The sequence below is a fragment of the Urocampus carinirostris genome, chromosome 9 (assembly GCF_059441175.1).
Source record: "Urocampus carinirostris isolate Australia breed hairy pipefish chromosome 9, RoL_Ucar_1.0, whole genome shotgun sequence".
Taxonomy (NCBI): domain Eukaryota; kingdom Metazoa; phylum Chordata; class Actinopteri; order Syngnathiformes; family Syngnathidae; genus Urocampus; species Urocampus carinirostris.
In genome coordinates, this window is record NC_142357.1 from 7820601 (window position 1) to 7846696 (window position 26096).

The 26096-nt window shown below is 38.9% G+C and overlaps 1 protein-coding gene and 1 long non-coding RNA gene across 2 annotated transcripts; one reads left to right on the forward strand and one right to left on the reverse strand.

Annotated features, from left to right (window-relative positions):
* Positions 1-180: 180 nt before the first annotated feature.
* On the forward strand, positions 181-24735 carry LOC148359224 (uncharacterized). The gene is made up of 5 exons (XM_088344426.1): positions 181-375; positions 4498-6168; positions 10409-10535; positions 10886-10995; positions 24628-24735. The coding sequence occupies exons 2-5, from the start codon at positions 4573-4575 to the stop codon at positions 24640-24642; spliced, it is 1848 nt and encodes a 615-aa protein (XP_088200552.1). The 5' UTR covers positions 181-375; positions 4498-4572; the 3' UTR covers positions 24643-24735.
* On the reverse strand, positions 7979-24710 carry LOC148359225 (uncharacterized). The gene is made up of 3 exons (XR_015851390.1): positions 24611-24710; positions 10872-10940; positions 7979-8021 (listed from the first exon to the last, which is right to left on the reverse strand). It is a non-coding gene; the product is annotated as an uncharacterized LOC148359225 (long non-coding RNA).
* Positions 24736-26096: the final 1361 nt, after the last annotated feature.

Below are 26096 nucleotides of genomic sequence, written 5' to 3' on the forward strand. Positions count from 1 at the left end.
AACTGCATAACCTTTTCTGTTGTGTGGTTTTAGTTTTCTCAGTACTATGCGCTCTCATACTCCTGTGCGCGTGCACAGATGTGAATTCACCATGTCGGCGGGCGCGCGTGTACGTGGGCCAAGAGTTCACTGGTGTGTGGCTCCTTCACTTACACTGGTGCTTCGGTCAGACAGGCTCGGGCGACGTTATCTCGTGTAAACCGAACCCCCAAAAGGATATTATGGAGTTTTCGACTGCTACCGACGGTTGCCTCGCTCGTGGATGTCCTCTAAACCCTTAACAGACTGACGGATAAAGTTGAAGTTGTTTTTCTTTCATTTTATTTTTGTATGGGCTCTACTGACCACAACAATGTCATCTTCAACGACTAGGAGGTAAGCGTGTAACTTTTATCTTAAACTAGCAAACTTCAGCGTTGTTGATGTTTTTGGACAATTTCGAATGAATGGAGTTTCATTTCTAAGTGGGTGCCCAGTGACACAGTTATAATACAAGTGGCATAAATCTTCCGACTGTTACGGTAAGTAGTTCGTCTCTTAAAAACGACTTCGTATCCTCTATGTCAAGCGATGTGTTTTACAAACGTTTAGCCATAAATGTGTAATAGTGCCAAAAATCAGCTTCTGTTTTCGTAATTATATGCTTGTGTTAGAAAATGTAGATACATTTATTATTATGCTAGGAATTTAAATAACACACCTTTTGAAGGCGAACGAGAGGTATTTCCTGTCCACTGACTGTTCTAAAGGGTTACCATTTTAATATCCTCTTTAAGATAGTTACGAGAATACAGTTAAATACAGTGTAGAAATTAAAAACCGAACATTTTATTAAGTTGGCCCTCTGTATTATTTGATCACTAGTAGTAGTGTGTAGTAGAACAGAAAACGAGTGCTAAAAGCACAAGGAGAAATACAAACTACGGGGACTCAAAGTGACCAAACTGCACCATTTTCCACTCATTAGTCTGCCCAGCCTTTCACATGGATTTTTGTTACCCATGAGAGCAAGATGGCGGGCATTTCTCGACCTACGAGTATTTCAAAAGATGCATCTTTAATGTCCTTTTGTTTCTTATTTAAATCAATATTGTTTGCATTTTTAATGTATTGGGGTATTTTTTAACCAAAAGAAGAAGGGCTTAGTGTCCCTTAAATATCTGGAACTCTCACATTTTTAAGTAATTACAGTGGAACCTCTGTTGTCCTCCCAGTTCGAACAAATCGGAGTTCGAACAAAATTTCGAGAAATTCTTGCTTCGCTGTTCGGTCAAAAATTCGGAGTTCGAACGCCGGTAATGCGTGAGTGCGTACGCTAGAGTGCGATGCTGAGCGGCGTACGGGTGTAGATCGTGTAGATCGCCCCCACCCCTCGTGACCAACTGTTATCACGTGCGCACTTGCCTCTTTTTGCTTTCGCTTTTAATATCGGTGAACGGAGTGTTTTAGCCCCTAACTATGCCTCCGAAGAAGGTTGGTGCAAGCAGGACAGGTGAAAAAAGAAAAGTTGTTCGTACAACTATTGCCTTTAAGAAAGACATAATAGCTAAATATGAAAGAGGTGTGCGAGTTTCCGATCTTGCTAGGGAATACAGCATGCGCCTTCTGCTGACTACCAAAAAGATAAGAAATCCTATTCATAATTATTAACTTTATCTTTTTTTTTTTTTTACACGTTCGTGTTAGCGTAATCTTTCGTACGGAAGATTACGATAACGCGAACGTACGATTAGCCTGGGTTAGCTTTAGGATTACGTTGAACATTCAGGTAAACATTCAGGGTGTTGGAACCGAGCCCAAAATTCAGGGTGTTGGAACGGAGCCCCCTTTCCAATGAAGCGCTAGCCACTTGTTGTGGAGACCTGGGTGCTAAATGACTTGTAAACGACCTGATTTTTTTTATTTTTACACGTTCATGTTAGCGTAATCTTTCGTACGGAAGATTACGATAACGCGAACGTACGATTAGCCTGGGTTAGCTTCATGTTTACGTTAAACATTCATGGTAAACATTCAGGGTGTTGGAACGGATTAAAACAATTAACATTATTTTTAATGGGAAAAATGATTTCGGTGATTGAACAAATCGGTTCTCGAACAGGGTTCTGGAACGGATTACGGTCGAGAACCGAGATTCCACTGTACTTGGAAAAATTCCAAAGAAACCACACTGCCTTAACAAAAGGCTCCTCTTGATTAAAAAAAAAGAAATAAATATAAATATATATTTAAAAAAAATACAAAAAATAATTTCATCTCATCTCATTAGCTGCACCGCTTATCCTCAGTAGGGTCGCGGGGGTGCTGGAGCCCATCCCAGCAATCATCGGGCAGTGGGCAGGGGACACCCTGAACTGGTTGCCAGCCAATCGCAGGGCACACGGGGACAGACAACTCACTCGCTCATTCACACCCAGGGACAATTTGGACTGGCCAATCCACCTGAAATGCATGTTTTTTGGAATGTGGGAGGAAACCGGAGTGCCCGGAGGAAACCCACGCAAGCACGGGGAGAACATACAAACTCCGCACAGGAAGTCTGGAGCTGGATTTGAACCCACGCAGGAGGTTCCCATGACTTGAACTGTGCCGCACATGCGCTAACCACTGCGCCGCATATACACACAGTAAATATACAGTTAATATACAGTAAATACATATTTATATACAGTATATACACACATATATATATATATATATATATATATATATATATATATATATATATATATATATATATATATATATATATATATATATATATATATGTATATATATATATATATATCCATTATATGCACTGCTTATCCTCAGTAGGGTTGCGGGGGTGCTGGAGCCTATCCCTGCTATCTTCGGGCAGTGGGCAGGGGACATCCTGAATTGGTTGCCAGCCAGTCGCAGAGCACACAAAGACAGACAATTCACTCACTCATTTACACCTAGGTACAATTTGGACCGGCCAATTAACCTGACAAGCATGTTTTTGGAATGTGGGAGTAAACCGGAGTACCTGGAGGAAACCCACGCAAGAACGGGGAGAATTTGTAACTCCACACAGGAAGGTTCGATCTCATGACCTCAGAACTGTGCTGCACACGCGCTAACCACTGAGCATGAATAACTCATCTGGTTTTGATTGAACATAAATTCACGGGTTTACATTCACACAGATGAAATAAGAATATCAATGAAACGTACACACCACATTTCTCAGAAGATCTGACAATATTTGAGGTTTTATGTGAAAATAAGCCGCCGCGATATATTTCTTCTTCATGCCAGTGTGATCGTTACAGTATTGTATGATCTTTAATTTTTCTTCTGATGTCCAGTCCTCTCGACTCCTTCACTGACGCCATGATGTGACACTCAGCGTAGTCTCCTTCAGTGTCATTTTGCGCGAATAGACCACAACTTGAAACAAAGCACGAATAGATAGAGTCAGTCAGTGATAACCGGGAAGACTTCCCACAAAGACAAACGCTTAGAGTTTTTTTTTTTGTTTATGGACAATAGTATGGCATACACTTTGCGAGAAAGTTGCATCATCCAGCCTCTTTCGGGAAGAAGACGTCAAAGAAGGCATGTCGACTTCTAATGCAACTCTGGACTAGAGATAGCAAAATGATTATCGATCTTATGTTAGTGTTTTACACCTAAGTTTTTCTTGAGTAAAATAAGACTTCTTAAATTATGAAAAAAATCCTTAAAATAAGCATTATATATATTTTTTTAACTTTTATATTATGGATGATGGCTAAAACATCAAATCATAAAATAACCAAAAATATTTACCGTGAGCCTTTTTAGACAATTTTTCTTGTTTTAAAAATCAAAAATATATATTTATTTATTTTATAGTGGGAGCAAAGTCTAAAATATGGTTGAATGAGGAAGGAGTAATATTTTAAAATATTTTAAAAAGGACATCAGGACATGCCCTGCGACTGGCTGGCAGCCAGTCCAGGGTGTCCCCTGCCCACTGCCCGAAGATAGCTTGGATGGGCTCCAGCACACCTGCGACCCTACTGAGGATAAGCGGTGCAGATAATGGATGGATGGACGGACATAAAGACAGTATTATTTTTATATTCTATTAAAACACTAAGTTAATATTCAGTGGAATAAAGTCCTGGAATTTACTATGAGAGATAGTTCAAATATATTAACATAGGAAAAAAAATCATACATTGTTGTTATTGGGCTAAGATTTTTTTTACGTATTTGTGTAGGTTCAATTACAAACTAAAAACTAGTTATTCAAAACATTTACACTTAGTTGCCTAGCACACAATCATTTGAAAATGTCCATTCTTACAAGGATTGGGACACATATACATTTATTGCTAAAGTTTTCTGAAAATCCTATTTTATTGTCGGATAACAAGGGCATGCCTGGCACAATGGTTTCTATGACAACACTACTTCCTGGTTTGAACCTGGATAACTGGGATGGGGAATAATATAACAATTCTAATTTTCCTGTTGTTGTTTTAGGTGTTGGTGAGAGAAAAAGAGAGGACCAAGACATGATGGTCACTGGAGCTAAAAGCTGACATTGTGGGATGAGAGATGATGGAAACACTCGATAATCCTGCCTCTGAGACAAATAACCCTAATGGGTTTGTGAACCGAGTGTTTAATGTTTCTCTGGATGTGGAAAATGAGACCAGCAGTGTTTGTATTAAAGAGACTGGGTCAGTGTCTGAAGAGATACAAGATGAGGTGCAAACCGCATTATTTCAGACCCCTTTCAAGGAAAGACAGGAGGTCAACCGGCGACCCCGAGCCAATGGAGGCATCTGGAAGATCTTGAACCGTAAAAGAAATGTCTCAGAGCTAGAGCGAAGACCACACTCCATGATCTTACTTGGGGAGGCTTCTACCCCTAAACTGTCTTTTGCTGATAAAGTCCGCTCCTTTAAGATACTTAAATCCCCTTCTGTGTTCCGGGGGAAGACAGGGAAATTGTCTGGCGCCAAGCTTAGCGGCTCATTGGTAGATGAAGACTCTTTCTGCAGAGACATTGGCACACCACAGCAATCCAGCAGGGGTACACTTAGAAATCGTAGCAAAAGGCACTCCTACGCTGGCTACACAGCAGAATTTGAATGTTCTGTCGAAGACGTTGATCTTCCAGCTCCAGTTGTAGACCAACTACCGACTGCTGTACCAGAAACTACTGTTCAAAATGGATATCCATCAGATAAAAATTCCTATTCGAAGAAAAACCACAACAATTCTACAAACTGTAACAAAGCTGTTGACTGTGAGGAGCCTTGTGTTAAGGCACGAAAAAGCACAACCCAAAGTGCAGGACGGCGACACAAAGATGTGTGGAGTTACCTGCGGAGAATCTCTCTTTTGGGAAAGGCAAATCCGGTTTATTCAGAGAGGAGTTTTGATTCTGATATTCAGTCTTTTGAGAAGACTATCGACTCTGATTATGGATCTGTAGACCTGGAGAATGTCAAAGATTTCCAAGGTTTGCCCCCTAAAAATACCGATGTAAAGGGCCATTTTGGTGGACTATTTAAATTTTTTAATAATGTAGCAGAAACAGCCAGGAAATGGCGGACAACATCCCGCTCTTTCGCTCCTCCTGAGGAGGAAAAGACACCCACAAGCTTAACTCAGGCAAGGCATTGCACAGTACAAAAAGTCAACAGTGCCTCCTTAACAGTCCATGGTGAAGGAATGATGCACTGTCAGATTTCCCCATCATCCACAATGACCACCAAATCATCAAAATCAAGTAGCTTTGAACATGACTTCCCACCATCTTTCACAGGTGAGGGATCTCCTAAGGTTTTCTTCAAAGCTTTTCGGACATTTTCAGTGTCTGGAAGTGTCAATGGCATTCATCGCTCAGCAAAGACAGGCAATCACAAAGACACTGCCACAAATCACAGGTCCACTCTCGTACGGAATCATATCCCTCACTCTGTTCCAAACACAGAGAGTTGTGCTGAGCTTCAAATGAATCCATGCAACTCTTTGCACCTAGGAGAAAAGTTAAAGAAAAACACAGGAAATTATGAGGATTCCCAGAATGCTCTCCCTGGCTCACATCAGATACAAGAAGTGAATTCACAATTACTAATAAATAGTCAAGCGAGCATGACCAATAGAATACCTTCATCTGATTCCACTGAGGAGATATTTAAGGTAATGTGGTTCATCCATTTAAACACAGTATGTTTTCACTTAACCTAAACTTTCATAACATCATTTCTAAGAATTCAATTTTATTCCGTTTAACAATGATGACATAACACATTCCAACGCAGAATTTTCCTATTTATTAACACTGCGAGAGGCATGCAATTACTGATTATGTTCAAAATGTTGTTCATGTAACGGCTTTAACCAGATGCAATAATTTCCTTGTGTTTGGAACAGCCAAGGCAAAGCATTTAAAGCGACCCTTGCTCTGGGAGTTTGGCCCTCGTAGGCTTGGCATAAACATTGGCAATAATAAAGAATTCAATTCACTAACCTGTAGCTGACCTACAGTTATAACAGAACCAAGAACGTAAGTTATCATTTAGCACCATCTGTTGGCAAGAGGCGGTAGTAATTTCAAAGGCAGATGACTTCAAACAAATGAGAAATTACATCACAATGCTCACTACAATGTCAAAATGTTTTCAAACATATGTGCCTGTTTTTTTTGTCACGCCTGTTGTTGTGCTGCCACTATAGTTCAGTAGTTTTCTTTCAAACTAACTGTTTTTCCCCTTGTTTTGTTTTTGTGAAGATGCTTACTATTGTTAGGATCCTCACTATTTCTTTGGTTAAAAAGGATCCTGTAAAATAATAAAAAAAACATTCGATAACAATTACCACGTCCCCAAAAAGTAATATACAAATGGACATTTATCAACATACTGTTCCCAGAACATCACTTAAAAAAGCAAGGATCAGTTTTATTCCAGTAGAACATTTCATACACAAGGCAATAAAGACAAAAACAATTAGATAATTTATAGACCAGCTGTTAAATTTGAGGATGGTTTTTATAGCTGACTGTGAGCCCTTAAAAACATGTTATATGTTCTGATCTCTTTGTCTTTGGCAGATCTTATGTCTCAATGTTTTGTTTCCCATTTAGACGCGAGTCGTTCATACAAAACACGCATCCATACAGTGACACAACAGTGAGTGGAATTCTATTGTAAAAGGCATTGTGAGGTGTCCTGCGATGTACCTCTGCCATGACTTTGCTAAGCGGCAATGAACAGCAGCTGTATCGTGAATACAAAAATGATGGCTTGTAGCAGAAAACGTGAACAAACAAAGAATTACAAATACTCCTACAAGCCTCAAAGATCATAAAATGTTTCAGCAGGACTCATGTGGCATTATTAAAGTGGAAGTCAACCCGGAAGTTGTTGTGTACTCCCCCATTAGTGTAATTTTGGCATTGGGATTTGTATTAGATTTTTAGAACATTAATTAAAAACAAAATCCAGCTAATTTTTGCCATCTCTGGGGCCTGACAGTTTGAAAATGCTGTTGAGTGAAGTTGACATCACAAACACTCAGCTTTAAATAACCTACAATCACAGTTCAAATGCTTGAATAAATTCATGATTTTCTTGTTTTCTTTAACATGTACACAAAGCTCAAAAACGGACTTTGAAGTAATAAAAAAACGTGACAAACATGTCTATAAAATTACAGCGGATAAATAATGTAAATAAACCTTTTGTACTCATGTTAAAAAAAAAAAAGAATTAAGCCATGACTGGTAAACAGCTAAAGCCTGAGCAACTTTGAAGTCATCTTTTCTCAACCTCATTTCCAAGATGATAATTGCTTAAATTATTCCTCAAAATGGACAACGCCATGTTCAGAGTAGAGGTGTAAAGGATGGTAAGGAACAATAAAATGAAATGTTAAAAGTTATTTGTTTCAGTTGACTTCCACCTAAATCAAATTAATAAATATAAAACATACCTGACGGTAACACATCGTTCACTTTGTAGTTGTCTTGAAAGAGTCTCCATCAGAACCATCTTGATCAGGTAAAACCAAAAGAAAAATACAAATTGCCCTGTTATTTGTGAATCACAACCACTCCTTAACACCTATAATCTATTAACGTTGCAAATTAATTTAAAACTATCCCAGCTGACTGTAAGTGTAAGACTGCCCCCAGACAGAATAGTTGTCAATTGAAGGCACACAGGGGGAGTTAATCGGTTACATTCAAATTTACACCTATGATGACTGAGTGGGCATTGATCCCACTCTGGGTGCACAAAATTCAGTCATGTGTATCAGTACACCACTACTGACCTGGAATAAACAATTACTTAAATTCACTTACAACGTTGCTATCTGGGATTAAATTAACTAAAAATACATTCTGAAGCTATCACCACAATCTTTTAATAAAAAAATAAGCCTTGTACCGTATTTTCCAGAATATAAGGTGCACGTAAAAACCCAATTTGGCCAGATATTTGAAAATGATCTTTTTTTACCTCAGAAAAAAGCAGGTACGATTGGAAAGGCATTCAGTAATTAAAGGTATAATTTAACATAAGCCTACAGGGTTTTACGGTAAACCCGTATTGAGCAATGACTGTGCAACAAGTGATCAAATCAATGAACATTGTTGACCTAACTTATATGCAACAGGATTCAAACCCAAGTCATAGCTGTGAGAGAGCTGACACTTTACCACTAGACCACCACTGATGCAAATGACATGTGACTATGCATTAGACCTTCTCTCATTGTTACACTATTTTTTACAATACCAGGAACACTGATTTGCACAGTGCATTCTGATGCCTTCAGCAGTCTCTTTACTTCTTCACCAATGAACGTTAGAGAATGGAGAAAACAAAGTCTTTCTACAAAATACTATACAAGCTCTTTTACCTATGCATGCATGTTAGCAGGATATATCATAAAGAAGATTGTTTTATTTTTTTACCAACTTATTGTACACTGAATGTTTTATAAATCCTTTTGAATGGCAATTGATTGCCTGAAACGTGCTTTACAAATACATTTAATTTGATTTAACCTATAGGTTATTGGTGCACAGGTGAAGAAGTGGAGGGACTTTTCCCTATCAGAAAGCGCAAAGCAAATCAGAGTCTTGGCCCCTTGAGTAAAACTGGTGTGATAATGGTATAAGGTCTAATGCAATTTCCTATGTCATCTGTATCACTGGTGGTCCAGCGGGCTAGTGAATCTGCATTTGTTTGATTCCCAATGCATACAATGCCTTGCGATTTTGGTCAGCTGCACATATTGATAATTTAATAATTAATTAAAGCTCTTGTTAAAGAGCACAGCGGGATAGATTAATGATTTCAGCTGTACCTAATGTAGTGTCCTGTGAGCATTTATTTTGTACCTTGTTTCTGGGCCAAGCTTCTAAGAATATTTGCCAATGGCAGCTGTGTGGGCAGATTGCAAGCCAGACAGGCTGCAGTGTAAGACTGCCAGGGCCTGCCTTGCCCAACTCTCACACAGAGAAGACCTCTGTATTCCCAAAGCTGCTGCGCCCTCATCCTCGCCCGATAACAGCTGTATTGGATCTGCTGAGGCCTACCCCAGACCGAGATCTCCACGAGCGTTATAGTGAGTTTGGCTCACTATGCCGGCAGAAGCCCAGACCTAATCCCATCATGCAACACTGATTGTGGCTTATATGGAGGTCTGTTCGACCCAGGCCCTGCTCTGTCATTGATGCTACTGTCACTTGCACGATGCAGTCCACGGAGTGGCACAACATAGTAAGATGTTAAATTACAACATAGGTATTTGTGTATTATCTGACTAAATTTGTCATCAACACTGAAATGTACTCTAAAAAGCTAATGCTGTTTGAAAGCCTCTAAAAAGAGGTCAGAGTCCCACGTATAGTCTCCACTGCCTTTTTTGATAAATAAAGCACACAGACATAATGAATAAAGACACTACAGATGCTGAAGGTCAGCATGTTCTTACTCATTATTTATACACTACTCATTGTTAGGTGCAACAATGCCAGCATGCTCTCTCCCATTTGTAAAGGGGGCCTTTATTTATTTTCCACCAGCTCACATCCCTCTGTTGGTCTTCATTCTTCCATTGTTGCCTCCATTTCCCTCTCTCATTTTTCCTCTATGTCCATTTTTCTGCCTCATTGCTTCCATAAGTTATCCTTCCTGTTAACCTAACTCAAAGTCAGTTCTTTTGAACCTTGGAGCTTGCCCGGGCAGCTTGATGTACTGTGTCGTTTCGACCGTTTGCAGCCAGGCTTGCACAACTAATTCGCTACCACGTTTGCTCTACTCGGTGTTAAATGTTTTTAAATCAGAAAGACAGGACTTCAAGTAGCGTTGTTTTTATCAAGCCTATTTAAATGTCAATGGCGTCCTAACTACTGAGTACCTCCTAGGCTTTGTCTCGACCTCCGGGGGTGTCTCCTTTAGAACCGCCCCTGAAGGCTTCTCTGCAGCGGTGCCGTTCCTTGCCTCTGACCCCAAGTACTTTCACTACTTTTGCTCTTCTTGTGCCTCATTCAGGTATTGAATTATTTTTTTTTTCACGTTGCTGTCTTGTGAAAAAAAAACAGCCCAAATTTTGGTAATTAATTACTTTTTTGTATTTATGAAAGTTTACGAGCAAATTTTGGGGCTATGTGATAGATATATCTCAGGTTATGGGTATCTTAAATAAAATATTATAAACCAAGTCTTTTGGAGTTGCATTGTAAAACAATATACATTGTTAACATTCCATTAAGGCAAAAAAAAAAACAATACAAAAATTAACATACATTTTTCTCACATGACAGCGCACAATATTTTTTTACACCATTGATTTAATTTGATGAGATCATCTATTGTCCACTTTCTTACTTTTTCAACTGAAGGGGGTCGGTCACCAACATCATTGTCATCAATACGTTTGCGATCTGAAGGCAGCAGCTGCAGAAGCAAGAGGTTACTACGGCCGGGATCAGAACCTCTGCAGGTTGACCTTGTAAGTTGAACAGTTCTAGTAGCATTAACACTAACTGTTTTGTTAAATTTGTACTGAGTCACAGGGTATGTTTACATGCAGGGGATAGTCCAACTGAGTTTTGTATGTTTGAACCAATTTAAATGAGTTGTCTATGTGACTTGTGACAAACGAACAACTCCGTATGCATGGCGTTTGCAAATAATCCAATCTAAAGCAAGAGCACGAGCGACGTCGTAGGGCAAATATGCGATGTTTCCAAATGTAACTATTAACATTGAATATTCAAGTCATGTTTATTTGTATGAAGTCTCAAAAAACTGTACAAACTACAGACCACAATTGGACCTTGCCCTGATCTAAAACCTACATGAGGGCAATGAAAAACTAAAATAAAAAAGAAGCATGAGGAAAATAAGGTAAACCCTTGAGATAATCAAACCATGACGACCAAGAGCAATAGATGTCGCGAGGGCATCAACAGACAATATACAGATATCATCAACATAAAATATAGGTAATCCCAGAATGATTGTTTAAAAAAAAAAAAAAAAAAAAAATGTACTTAACAGCTCTGTCAGTTCTCACTCGACCCTGGTGTGTGCGCCTTCTCATCTTTTCCGAAAACCAACAACATGAAAGTGGAACTTTACTTTTGTTATTACGTATAGCAATTCTTTCCTTCAACTTTTCAAAACAGCAACAACTGGTGTTAGAAGCAAAGCCCATTTCATCACTTGCAAAATTCCTCTCGATTCATGTCACTCACTACAATCAACGAAGTACTGTTAAATGAAATGAAATGATTTGCATTTATATAGCGCTTTTCAAGTGAAGACTTCCCAAAGCGCTTTTACATTGTGCTTCACATTTCCCAATAGCGGCCGTGCGGCCATGTAAGGCGCTAACCTGCTTATTGGGGATATTAGGGGTTCAGTGGCTCACCCAAGGACACTTCGACATGTAACACAGAGGAGCCAGGATTCGAACTGCGATGTTCTTGTTTCCGTCCCCTTTCAAAAGTGTTCTATGCCCTAAGGCAAAAATGCTATATATAGTGGATGTAACAATTGTATTCAGATTCAGATATGATTTTTTGTCGTTGTTGTACACATGTATCAGGAACAAATTTTCAATACATTCAACCTTCACAGTTTTTTACAAAATATGAAATTATACCACATATGTGGATGTGCGATAGTGGATTAGTAACATTAGCTATATGAATACTGGACAGTAGTGCAAAAGGAGCATCTGGAATAGATGTGCAAACATAGGCAGTCAGGTAAACATATGTTCACACTACAATTCAATATAGTATATAGTGCAGTAGGGCAGAGAACAGATGTGCAAATTTGCATTGAGTGGCTAGGTACAATTAGAACTGCCAGTAATTCAAGGTAAAAAAACAGATGTACAGATTTATCAGCTGAGTAGGCTTGCTATATGTGGGATTGATTGTTTATAAGTCTAATGGCCAGGGGTGGGGGGCTGTTGCAGAATCTGGTGTACCTGAGGCGTGTTCAGGAGAGTGATCAGACATGTAGTCTCTTGTTAATCGCTTGCCGCGCACTGCTGAACGGTTGTAATCGCTCACTGTGATTGCCTTACTGATCCAAAATGGCCGACGACAGTACAATGGATTTCGTTCTACAGCTTGCTTTGAGCGAGTTGGCTGATATGAGCGACAGTTCGCATATTGACACAGTTAAGGTTATCTTAAACGCAGTGGAAGGGTCATACCTGTCTTGCATTGTTCACAAACATTACCAGGCAATGTAAGACGATATATTACATCGCCAACAGCACTCGTCAGGGCGAGATCCTCAATCTTCTGCACTGTCGACGCCATGTTGGAAATCAAAGTAAGCGGTCTTTCTCCCGTGATTACTCGGGCACGCGAGCGCTCAATAATCACTGGCCGTTCAGAAGCTAGCGATAGCTCGCGATAGCAATCACTCACTCTCCTGAACACGCCTCTGAATTGCATACTGCAGAACCTCTAACCAGATCCTAGCAGGGAGAACAGTCCATGATTGGGGTGTGAGGGGTCCATGATCGGAATATGAAGGGTCCCTAATAATGTTTGAGGCCCTGGTAAGGCAGCACTTGTGACTAAATAGAAGGGAGCTAAGTTCTGAAGATTTTCTTAGTGTCCTCACAATCTTCCTCACAATACCCCAGTCGAAGCCACAGCGTCCACTTCACACGGGCATGTGGTGAGGGTGAGTGGCAATAGCTGGCCTCTCTTCATCTTCCGTAGGATGTACAGGAAGTGCTGTGCCATCTTTATCAGGGCCTAGTGTTCACAGAACAGGTGACTTAGGAACTTGCTCCTGGTGACCAACTCCACAGCCTTGTTGTTGATGAAAAGTGGGGCATGGTAGGAATGATTTTTCCTGAAGTCCACAATGATCTCTATTTTTGTTCATTGAATTGTAGTGAAAATCTATGCTTCTGGCAAGCCACATACTGCAAACCTTGTAAACAGACGGGATGCAGCAATGGAGTCCACTTTGAGATCGAAAACAAACAAGCACCAAACTTAGTTGATTTTATTGACATGAGTGACATGAATTAAAAAATTCTTTATTTAATGTCAATATTCAGTTGCGGAAACTACATCTCTATTTTAAAAAATGACTTTGCTCGTGCTTGCCTACTCCTGATTAGATTGCTTGCAAAGTGTATATGTAAGGGGTTATCCGTGTTTTTAGCCATGTAAATGCTTCACTCAGATTGCCTATGTCGGTGCCCAGAAAACAAAAGGCTCTCTGACTGGTTTGAGTTAACTGGCGCTCTTAAAGTGATAACAAAATTCCACAATGTATGCAAAAATCTGCAGATATAATTCATAAAAAAAAAAAAATCCACGATTCACCAGTGACATTGTCAGGGAACACCGTAGACGTTTGTATACAACTGGGGACAGATCGTAGTGCATTTTTATATGGCTATACAGAATTGGAATACCGGCAACGTACACATATATGGGTGACCGTGTTAACCTAAAGGCAATATTCGTCTTAATATCAGAATTTCGGCTACTGTGCCAAATAAAATAAACTGTTTACACGACTAATGACCAAATTAGCCAAGTTTATGCCGCATTTTGGAATAACCTCGATTGAAGAAAGGACGCATGACCAGTGTCAAATTTGCGCTAAATGTTTTGCATTAAATTAAAGATAATTTGATTCTTTTCACTCACCACAATCAATGAAGTACTAGTTTTGTCTTCATTTTAAGTGTATTTACGAATTCTGCTACAGTGGAACCTCGCTTCTCGACCATAATCCGTTCCAGAACCCTGTTCGAGAACCGATTTGTTCAATCACCGAAATCATTTTTCCCATTAAAAATAATGTAAATCGTTTTAATCCGTTCCAACACCCTGAATGTTTACCATGAATGTTTAACGTTAACCTGAAGCTAACCCAGGCTAATCGTACGTTCGCGTTATTGTAATCTTCCGTACGAAAGATTACGCTAACATGAACGTGTAAAAATAAAAAAAATCAGGTGGTTTACAAGTCATTTAGCACCACAAGTGGCTAGCGCTTCATTGGAAAGGGGGCTCCGTCCCAACGCCCTGAATTTTGGGCTCAGTTATTATTATTTTTTAGACCCGCAAACGTGGAACCGCAAAGTAGCGAGGTCCCACTGTATTCACTTTTCACTTTTTCACTTTTCAATTTTGAATATTTAAGAGAAATTGGTTAGGAAGCAACACAGTTTTCTATTTTAGTTGGATATATTCTAATTTTGCCCGTATATTTTGCCCGTGTATTTTGTGCTGTTTTTGTGATACACTGTGAAATGCTGGCATTTTACAGGACTTTATTAAGAAATATACTTGATTTACCTATATACTCTACTTGTGGAAACAAACAGTAAGGGTCTGCATTGATTTTATCAAGATACATATCCTCTCGGTATATGTACTCAGATGGAGATGACATGTGTTGAGTTAATACTTCATCATCAATGTATGAAATGATGCAATCATGTGACGACAGTGTACTGTAGATTCATTTCATCCAATATTTTCAAGCTATTGGTGGTGGTCGGTTGATTATATACCTTAACCACTAAGGTCATAGAGGCACCATTTCATGTGGTGTGTCTTGGGCAAGTCCAGTCTGGTGGCACCCACCCTTCTCCAGGCCAACTAATTACTTATCTTCACTTCGGCAAATGAGGTGATATTAAAGGACTATTCCTCATTTAGAATGTGGATCTATTGGAATGTACATACACATACATACTCAGCACATTTTTCTTGGTTTTAATCTGGGATAGCAGAGTACCTGTTGTAGCAGGGTATTGTATCAACTTTACATTCAATAAAAAAATATAAAATGCACATTTAAATTTATACTGTTTGAAGAAATGATGCAACAATACAAATATATTTTAAAATTAGAAGTATAAACAATTAAGTACATGTGCTAGACTGGTTTAGATAAAAATAAAAAGTTGAATAGAACCCTTCTTTAGTTTTACTGTAATTGCAATTGAGAACCATTTCAGTTTTTATTATGGTAAGAAAGTAACTTGTTTTTTCATATGATGTTTGCAATTTATAATGAAAATGATTATTGTAGATCATCAACTAAGCTCCTTTGACCTGACTCATTTCGGCGTGATTCCCATTTTGCTATTATGCTCGAGTCATTATTATTTAAGTTGAATTCCTTTCAGAGTAATAAAAGCAGATCACAGAAAAGTTGCTTTGATGTGCAAGAGACCTTGGAGAAAAATTTCATTTGTTGAGATTCAAAGTGGGGTGTATGTTTAACATGTCTTCAGATGTGGACTTGTGTGCAAAATTGTTTTCCACATTTCACATTAATTATGCTGTTTCATATATGTGTTCAAATTCAAAATCTAGTGAATTCCTCTTTTAAAAAGATGGTTTATAAATATTTGTGTTAAATGCTCATTGATTTACATTTCTGTGACATCTGACTGAATCAGATTTATTTAATGAAGTATCAAGAAAAAAATTGACACTTGGAGCACTTGATGTTAAACAGTGTTTGCAAACCCTTGCTCGATGTTGCCATGACATTAGCTGTCTTGCTCTCATCTTCTTGTTTCTATCTTTAGGCATGCATTTTAAGCAAAGGCTGAAAGAAGACAGTGTGTGGGTGACAGAGAGAAAAGGGGGTGGTAAAGGAAAAAAGGGAGAGGGAACGCGAGCTGCTTCATTTTTGTGTGTGTGTTTGCATGGTTGTGTCGTTGCCTGCCCTAGGCTAGGGACATGCACTGCTGAAAAGGTCGTTGAATGGTGAGCGACATTTATGTGAAGCATCTACAGATGTTTCTCATTTTCCCGTGTCTTATTTCCCTATCCGTGGATTTAGGTTTTGACCGAAATCTTAAAGGTACACTACAGCGTGTATTACTGTTCCTATTAGGATGACTACTTGTGCCTGGAGGCCGCAGGGAAAAAGAAAGCGTCCTCACTGCAGTGGATTATCTGCTAATGCTGACGCCTCTCTTCTTCATTTCATTTAAATGGATTTCTTCTACATTCACTGCCCCCTCTCCTTTCCTCCCCATCCTAGCTTCTTTTAATTTATCCTAAGATTGATGGGACTGGTTTATGTAGTTTGTTGTTGATGCTATGAAAGCCTGTTCTGACTAGTTGTGAGAAACATTTACCAAGTGTGTCATACGTACTGAAACCTAATTAAGAAACTTTATATACTTTATTAAGAACGTGTAAGATCACAGTGGGTATGTTCAGTCATAATCATATTATGCAACACTGTCTATTAATTATAAACGCATGAGTCAGCATGCAGTGGTTAGTTGGGCAAAGAGTTGGCCAGCGATGAAATAAGGTACGTGTGCACGCAACGGTCGACACATGCTTGGTCACCAGTTTTTCATTCGGTCTGCATAATTTCAAATAGCTTTTAGAACACTGTTTTTCAACCAGTGTGTCGTAGCATATTAGTATGGCATGAAACCTCTTCTGGTGTGCTGCAAGAACTTGTCCAGAAGTAGGGAAAATAACACATCAAAAGCAAAATTAGCTTTATTATGGGGCATCTGCCAGACAGACATTGATGCTAGTTATCTGTTGCATTATCGTGTGACAAAATTAATTTCTCAGCAGGTACTTCAGGTAAATAATGAATGTAGCATATTTTGTTTGGGGAGGTGAGGTGGATGATTGGTTAGCACATCAGCGTCACAGTTCAGGTCTTGGGATCAATACCAGCTACCGGCCTCCTTTTTTAGGGTTTGCATGTTCTCTGTGTCTAAGTGGGTTTTCTCCGGTTCATTTACACATATTTCTTTATTATTTTGAACTCGGACTACTTTGTTTGTCTTGACAATTTAAATAAATAATAAACAAATTTAAATGTTTATTTAAACTTGGATATGAATATTTAGGTATTTATTTCATTACATTATCAAATTTTGTTTCAATTAATTTTTATTTTTATTTTTTTATTTTAAAGCCAGTGTGCTCAGACATTTCCGATACGATACGATTGTGTCTTGGCTCAAAAATATTTTAGAATATAATACGCCACAGCCTTAGTGATGTTTTATAACCAAAACTTGTAAAATAAAGACCGTGTATTTTGTTTACATACAAATGCAATTTTTGGATGTATGATTCATTCCACTAAAATTGTAGTTATATATGTATGTGTATATATATATATATATATATATATATATATATATATATATATATATATATATATATATATATATATATATATATATATATATATATATATATATATATATATATATTTATTTATTTATTTATTTATTTATTTATTTATTTATTTATTACAGTGCCGTGGAAAAGGTATTTCTCCCCCATTCCTGATTTAATAGTACACAGAGACAACCCAAATCCAAAATGCAGTTTTGGATTTGGGTTGTCTCTGTGTACTATTTAAACTCTGTGTTTATTTAAACTTGGATATGAATATTTAGGTATTTATTTCATTACATTATCAAATTGTAATGAAAAAGTAAGTAAATTTGTGCATAATGTTACATAAACATTGTTAATATATGGATTTAAGCAACAAACATAATCTAAGGAGTCATTTTAGAGCTCAAAGATCTAGTTATTTTAAGTGAGCTGAGCCAAAAGAGGCGGTCTGCAAAAAATAACCCTTGCAACAACATTGACGTACTTATGCAGGTAAATTAGGTCAAGTAGCTACGTAGTCTAACTGTGCAGGTGATAATTAAAGTAAACCACACTTAACCAGCTCAGTAGCCTAGATGGTAAGGCGCCCGCTTTGAGACTGGGAGGTCGGTGGTTCGCGCCCCGGCCGAGTCATTCCTAAGACTTAAAAAGTGGTCGGCGGCGCCCTCCGGCTGCATCGGCTCGCTACAACGGGTCAGATGCAATCGACATTTCGTTCTATGTACATTGTTACACAGAATGACAATACAAGGAAATTATTATTATTATTATAATTATTTTTTCTTCATGTTTTAATGTCTCAGTGATAAACAATAATGCCCCTCAACGCTTCTCTAGTCAATAACTCCTCCCCCTAGTACAAGAAAGAAAGCTCACATGCATGCTTACTTTACTCAATTTCGTGTCGTCATTGACTTCAAAATACCACGTTTAAAACACATCGCCAAGGGAATCCGGGTGGTTTTTACCTGCATGCACTGTAGGTTTGGCTAAATTTGCTACTAAATTTGCAATTTCGATCCCTGTTTTTTATGCGCTGGATAGATTTGTTTGTGCGCGGTGAAGGTCTGGTCAGTGACTAACCATAGTTTTGGGAAAACTGAGTTCAATTCCTCAGGCCACCCACAAAATTGATTGCTAGTAGTTGCGTTGAATCAAGACGTCCTTAAAACAATTCTGCTAGACAAAGGAAAGTAGGCTAGAAAATCTCAAGATCACAATTGACTTGCCACGACCCCCCCAAAAATTGGAGAAGAAATTAGAAACAATGTAATTGAAATCTATCAGTCCGTAAAAGGTCAAAAAGCCATTTTGAACGTTGTAGGGCTCCAACCGAACCACTGTCAGAACCCTTATCCACAAATGGAGAAAACTTCGCAGGAGTGGTCGACAAACTAAGATTACTCCAATGTTGCAACAACGTTTCATCCAGGAGGTTGTTTATGACTCCACTATAAAAGAGACACTGGCCAAAAGTGGCATCTATGATAGAGTCGCCAAGCTAAAACAACTGCTGTCACAAAATATCAAAAAGAATCGTCTCACATTTGCCAAAACGCATCTTGATTATCCTCAAGACTTTTTGAGAAAAATTCTGTGGACTGACCGGTCAAAATTGTATGTTTTTGGAAGGTGTGCAGCTCAATACATCTGGCGTAAAAATGGCACAGCATTAAAAAAAAGAACATGATGCCAACAGTAAAGCATGGTAGTTACAGTGTGATGCTCTGGGGCTGCTTTGCTGCCCCAGGACCATGAAAACTTGCTGTGCTTGACAGAATAATTAATTTTGGTGTTTACCAGAAGATTCTAAAGGAGAACATCCGGTAATCCATTCGTGCTCTCAAACTCAAGCCATCTTGGATCATGCAGCAGGATAACAATCCGAAAAACACGAGCAAGTCTACCTCAGAATGGCCGAATAAACCCCAAAATGTAGGTTCAGAGTAGCCAAATCACAGTCCGGATTTAAATCCAATTGAGATGTTGTGGCGTGACGATAAACGGGCAGTTCATGCTAATAAAAACCTCCAATGTGGCAGATTTGAAACAAGAGTCGGACAAAATTTCTCCACAGCATTGTAAAAGACTCATTACCAATTATCGTAAACGTTTCATTTTTGTTATCGCTGCCAAATGTGGCCCGACTCGCTATTACATTCTGGGGGCAATTACTTTTTCACATAGGTGCAGATAAGTTTTGTGCCATTATAAATGGTATAAACATTTAAAAACTGCATTTTGTTTTTCCTTGGGTTGTCTCTGTGTGATATTAAAATTGGTTTGATGATCTGAAACCTTTGTGAGTGATAAATATGCAAACAACACAGAAATTAGGAATTGGACAAATACTTTTTCACTGCACTTAAATTTATATTGTGATTAAGGGCTATACAAATAAAAATGACTTGACTTGACTTGATATCAGAACTGCAAACACCTATACTCCAAGCTCTCGAACCTGTCGCTGATGTTTATTTAACAGCGCTGCTCCGTCAAGGTGCAAACCCATACGTGCTGTGACATACTGTAGCCACCAGCTGTGGCAGTTCTGATAAAGTGCTGCTGATAAAATCTAACCAGGTAGTTGTGTCACAGTTTCCCAAGGCTATTTCTCCTTTTGACTGGGTTGGTGCCTCTCATGTGTGCACAGGTGTGTTATTGTTGGTGGATGCACACCATGTGCCTATGTTGTGTAAGTGTCTGTGTTGTTCATGCCTCTGTGTGTTTGGGAGACAGGGAGACCCAGGGCTTTTTTCTTATATAATTGTCGAGAGAGTTTCCTTTTAAAAGCTATTCCCAGATTCATGTAATATGGCTGCATATTCCCAGGGACTATGTGTTAATTCTCTGATCTTACTCTCTGAAGTAGCCTGCTTTACAGTAACTCGATTTTAATGTTTCTCTCTTATCTTTCCAGATTTGTGTTTGTGCCTTATTGTTGTATCATATACTTCCAACGGGCTGTTAGTTGTTGTTTGAATTGTCATTAACCCCGCCAGCATCATCTGTGAGGGAATCATAAGTTGACGTCATATTAGGACATTAGGGACATGCAGTAGATGAGGTGACAACTGTGTTATGTAATATTTATTTTGAGGCAGCTTTAGGCGGTGCTGTACATTTTATACAACTTCTTATGCACTTGTATTTAAGTCATAATTTTTCCTTTGCTTTAATTGTGGCTGAGCGGTATCAGTAAGGGCTGGTCTCCTAAGGACTCCTTTCAAAATATTGTGGCAAGCTTTCTTATATAGATGACTCAGATAATTGTGCCTGTAGACTGTATGTAACGGGGCAAAAATAGCTTTTTATTTTTAAGGTCCGTAACCACCATTTGGGGTGAAATTGAACAATCTGGAAACGTTTTAAAAAATATATTATTTCTGACATGTACATTTTGAATATTATCAAGTTGTGTTCTGACTAAGAATTAGCTCCCTAATATTGGTATATCGCCAGCAACATTTTTAACTATTTTCTTTCTTTATTTGTTTCATTTAAATTATGCAACCATCACAATACATTTTCAGATTTTTATGTATTAAATATTTAATGTCCCTTACAATGGTTCGTAGATATTGTACGCTGTTCAATTGACTTCACTATCCTTAGCTCATTTGAATTAATTCATTTTCCAACCGCTAGTCCTCACAAGGGTTGCAGGGGTGTTGGAGCAAATCCCAACTCACATTGGACAGTGGAAATGTTGGACAGATCATTAGAATACAGTACACATTCAAAAAAGATTCACCAATTGCACTATAAAGTTACAGCCCATAATCGTCATGTGTATTCATCATTATATACAAAACCTAGATATAGTTACTTCTTATTTTTCAGAGGATATTATAGCACAAGTCTTACAAATAGCAAATGGCCTGCTAACATCATAAATAATGTTGTCTTTAGCTCAAAAGTTGTCATTTTATTGACAATGCACAAGCACTTGGTACTTGACATTTAGGATGCTACTTCAGCATTCTCTCTGGTTGCCCCCAGGCCAAAAATCCTTCACACTGCAACTTTACCTGATGGGTAGAGTGTCATGCGAGTAAGCTCGATCTCGTTCCATAGTTTACACAAATATTAAATGCAAATGTGTTTCATTTGTGCAGTGATCTCATTAAGGCATAACAGTAAAAGCTATTTCTTTATTCAAACCTCCCACACATGAGTTTGCTTAACTAGGGTTATGACTGTGCAGAGGTCTTGTGTAACAGACAAGCTGCTGTTGCCTATGAGCAGTGGTTTGTAAATTATCTCATACAGTCAAAAGACATTTTGTTTCTGTTTTTGTGCATTAGACTTTCAAAAACTGACTTGCGTACACTATTCAAGACTAACATCCACGTCACACATGCTCTGTGAGGTTCATGCTAACATAGTTTGAAGTAAGCCAGACGTCAGCTTCACTTACTTCTTAATTAAAATATTTTGCACATTTGGCTGGTGACCTTGTTTTAAAATAATGAGACACATATAATTGGGCAAATGATTGGTGTTCTAGATGTAGTTATGTCTTGTAGGTCCATGTGATAAATAGGATATATTTTCTTGCCAGCTGACACTTCCTGTCTACATGATATTTTTTTTTCTGTGTCTGACCTCTCTTGCTCCCTGATACACCAATGCAGCTTCAGCGAACGCACTCCATCACACACACGTACAGTATTATGCAACCACTTCACTCCTAGTGTTTTTTTTCTCTCTGCTCTCTGCCTCCCCCCTTTGAGTTGTGAGTTGAGAGCTAGACCTCAATCATTGGCGTCTCTTCTTTTTTGTTTCCTTACACAAATTCTATTTTGACGGCTTAATATTTATTTTTCACCAGCTCTTCTCACTTCCCTTCTTCCCATGTGGTTTTCCCTACAGGCATGTTAGACTTCCTGCTTCTTATTTTTGTGGGAATGTGAGAATGATCAAATTTAGTTTGTATTGATTCATTTTGTAGAGAGAAATATTGAGTTAAAGTCTTCCCTCCTAACACATTTTAAAAGTTATGCACAATATTTTCTGAGAAAATTAGTTTTTCCATTAACCATCAAGAAAAAATCAGCAATAGTCTTACAGTCTAAGTGTAAATGCTTCTGAATTCAGGTCGTCTTCTACTGCATTCCTATTGTTAAGGTTATTTTGATTTCACAGTATTATGTTTAAGTAATTTATTTTTTTAGATATGTTCTTTTGTTTGTTTACTTCAGTTTTAAATGTTATTTAAACACTGTGTCTACTTTACGGGCCCTTAGACAAAAAAAAACAACAACATTTCAATTAATTTCAAAAGGAAATGTTTACATAAGATTAGACTTGTTTACAAACTATGTCATGGCATAAAATAAGTTTGTAACGCAGGTTTCCAATGACTGAAACACTCAAATTTTTGGTGTTCATTAAATGAGTACAGGTGTCTAATGTGTTTTATATTTTGTAAACCTGTCTATAAGTCAGAAAGTTAACATGGAGAGAGTAGTTCGCTAAAGATGAGAAGCTTACCGAATCCTTAATGCCCCCAATAAGCAGGTATTGGTGTGTGAGTGTGTGTGTGAATGGATAAGTGTCAAGCACATTGTAAAGTGCTTAGGGAGGTCTTCATTGACTTGAAAAGCGCTATATAAATGCAGACCATTTTCCATATGTTTATTTTGTTAGTCCCTGTAAATTTGCACAGAAACTTGAATATACGTTCTTTAGGACTGCTAGTAGTTTAATCAAGAGGGTTGGGTGACGCCTTTTATGAAACGATAAAAACAGTTTATTTGAGGTCCCCTTAAACAGTATAGTACCAAAAATAATGTAACATTATGCACAAAAAGAATTAATACATTAGAAAAATATTTATGATACTACTAAATTATAGTATCATTTTTTCACTCCACCACAAGATGTCACTGTGCTGTGTAACTGATTTAGACTGCACTTGTTTATACTATACAACTTTACTGTCCACTTCAAGCAACTCAGAATCTCTAAAAAACAAACAACAACATCTTAATTAAAAAATTCAACTATTTAGTGCAACAACAAATAAACTATTTAATATGAAATGAAATGAAATACAACAATAAACTTTACATTTGTTATGTAAGACACATTGGTTGAAAATCACAGGAAATACATTATTTTTATAGATGTAGAAAAAAAAATGAAATACAAAACAATTTAAACTTTTTTTTAAAGTCATCAACATGAAAAAAAAATGTCGTTAGCAAAAGAAACTGCTAAATAAGCTAGTTTGTCTGTGAACGGCATATCCCTATTTTAGACTAGAATGAAGTGTAAACTGCACAGTCTGCTACTGAGACAGACAGGCGTATTTAGGGGATTCAAAACAACTGGTTTAATATAGCTTAATGTTACAGCGTAAGAGTACAGTTTCTTCTTCACAAATCTAATCAAATAAAAGTAAAAAGGCTGCAGCGATTTAAAAATACTCCTAGAAGTACAAAATGTCCTAAAACATTCTCAAGTAAATGTAAAGGAGTAAATGTAACAGAGCCAATGTAATGGAGTAAATGTAACATTACTATCCACCTATGTGTGTCACTACTTTTGTATTTATACATATATCGTGTGAGCCCATGCAACGTCCTAGCACAATTTCTTAATACTTAAGACACAGCAACGAAGCACACTTTTTAGAATGAAACAACTGTAATACTTAATTCATTGTGGTGAGTGACAGGAATATAATTGTCTTTAATTTAATGTAAAAAGTTAAATTTTGTGACCGAGGGTTGTTTTTTTTTTGTGTCTATTTGTGCTTGTGCTCCGCCCCTTTCAATCGGTGTATTTTCTAATGGCATCCAGGGTTATCGTCGCTTGTCACCAGTCATGAAAAAACATTATTGGATTTCCAAAAACCATAATTCCGAGTCCAATCTGACAATTCACTGCATGTAAACATATGTGAAAAAATGTACAAAAAAATGATTATATTACTTGAATTATGTCTCTAGCCGTCCTTCAGCTGAAATGTCCCAGTCAAACTTTTGTGCTACTACGATCTCCTGCAGCCACCACCAGTTGTGATGAAGTGCTGCTGATGGAATTTGAAGCAGATGGTTCATCTCATCTCATTAGCCGTACCGCTTATCCTCATTAGGGTCGCGGGGGGGCTGGAGCCCATCCCAGCCATCTCCGGGCAGTGGGCAGGGGACACCCTGAACTGGTTGCCAGCCAATCGCAGGGCACACAGGGACAGACAACTCATTCGCTCATTCACACCTAGGGACAATTTGGACCGGCCAATTCACCTGAAATGCATGTTTTTGGAATGTGGGAGGAAACCGGAGTGCCCGGAGGAAACCCACGCAAGCACGGGGAGAACATACAAACTCCGCACAGGAAGTCTGGAGCTGGATTTGAACCCACGACAGGTTCCCATGACATGAACTGTGCCGCACAAGCGCTAACCACTGCGCCGCCGTGCTGCCCATGCAGATGGTTAGATTGAGTAAAATAAAGATTCATCTGTGAGTGTCCATTAGAATGTATATTATCAAATAAGCTCCATCCATCCATCCACTGTCTTCCGCTTATCCGAGGTCGGGTCTCGGGGGCAGCAGCGTTAAAAGGGAAGCCCAGACGTCCCTATCCCCAGCCACCTCCTCCAGCTCATCCGACGGGACCGTGAGGCGTTCCCAAGTCAGCCGAGAGACATAGTCTCTCCAACGTGTCCTGGGTCGCCCCCGGGGCCTCCTGCCGGTGGGACATGCCCGGAACACCTCCCGAGGGAGGCGTCCAGGAGGCATCCTTATTAGATGCCCGAGCCACCTCAACTGGCTCCTCTCAACGCAGAGGAGCAGTGGCTCTACACCAAGTCCCTCCCAAATGACTGAGCTTCTCACCTTATCTCTAAGGGAGAACCCAGCCACCCTGCGGAGGAAACTCATTTCGGCCACTTGTATCCGGGATCGTGTTCTTTCGGTCATGACCCAAAGTCCATGACCATAGGTGAGGGTTAGGAACGTAGATCGACCGGTAGTTCGAGAGCTTTGCCTTTCGGCTCAGCTCCCTCTTCACCACGACAGACCGGTACTGGGTCCGAATGACGGCAGACGCTGCACCGACCCGTCTGTCGATCTCCCGTTCCATTCTACCCTGACTCGTGAACAAGACCCCAAGATACTTGAACTCCTCCACTTGGGGCAAGACCTCCTCCCCGACCCGGAGGGAGCATACCACCCTTTTCCGACTGAGAACCATGGCCTCGGATTTGAAGGTGCTGATCCTCATCCCGGCCGCTTCACACTCGGCTGCGAATCGCTCCAGCAAGAGCTGAAGATCACGGCCTGAGGAAGCCAACAGCACCACGTCATCTGCAAAAAGCAGTGACGCAATGCTGAGGCCCCCAAACCGGACTCCATCCCCGCCAAGACTGCGCCTAGAAATTCTGTCCATAAAAGTTATGAACAGAATCGGTGAC

Coding starts and splice junctions, on each gene's coding strand:
- LOC148359224 (XM_088344426.1), top strand. CDS start 4,573: ATGATGGAAACACTCGATAATCCTGCCTCTGAGACAAATAACCCTAAT. Junction 6,169..10,408: donor CCACTGAGGAGATATTTAAG/GTAATGTGGTTC, acceptor AGTACCTCCTAG/GCTTTGTCTCGACCTCCGGG. Junction 10,536..10,885: donor TCTTCTTGTGCCTCATTCAG/GTATTGAATTAT, acceptor TTTCAACTGAAG/GGGGTCGGTCACCAACATCA.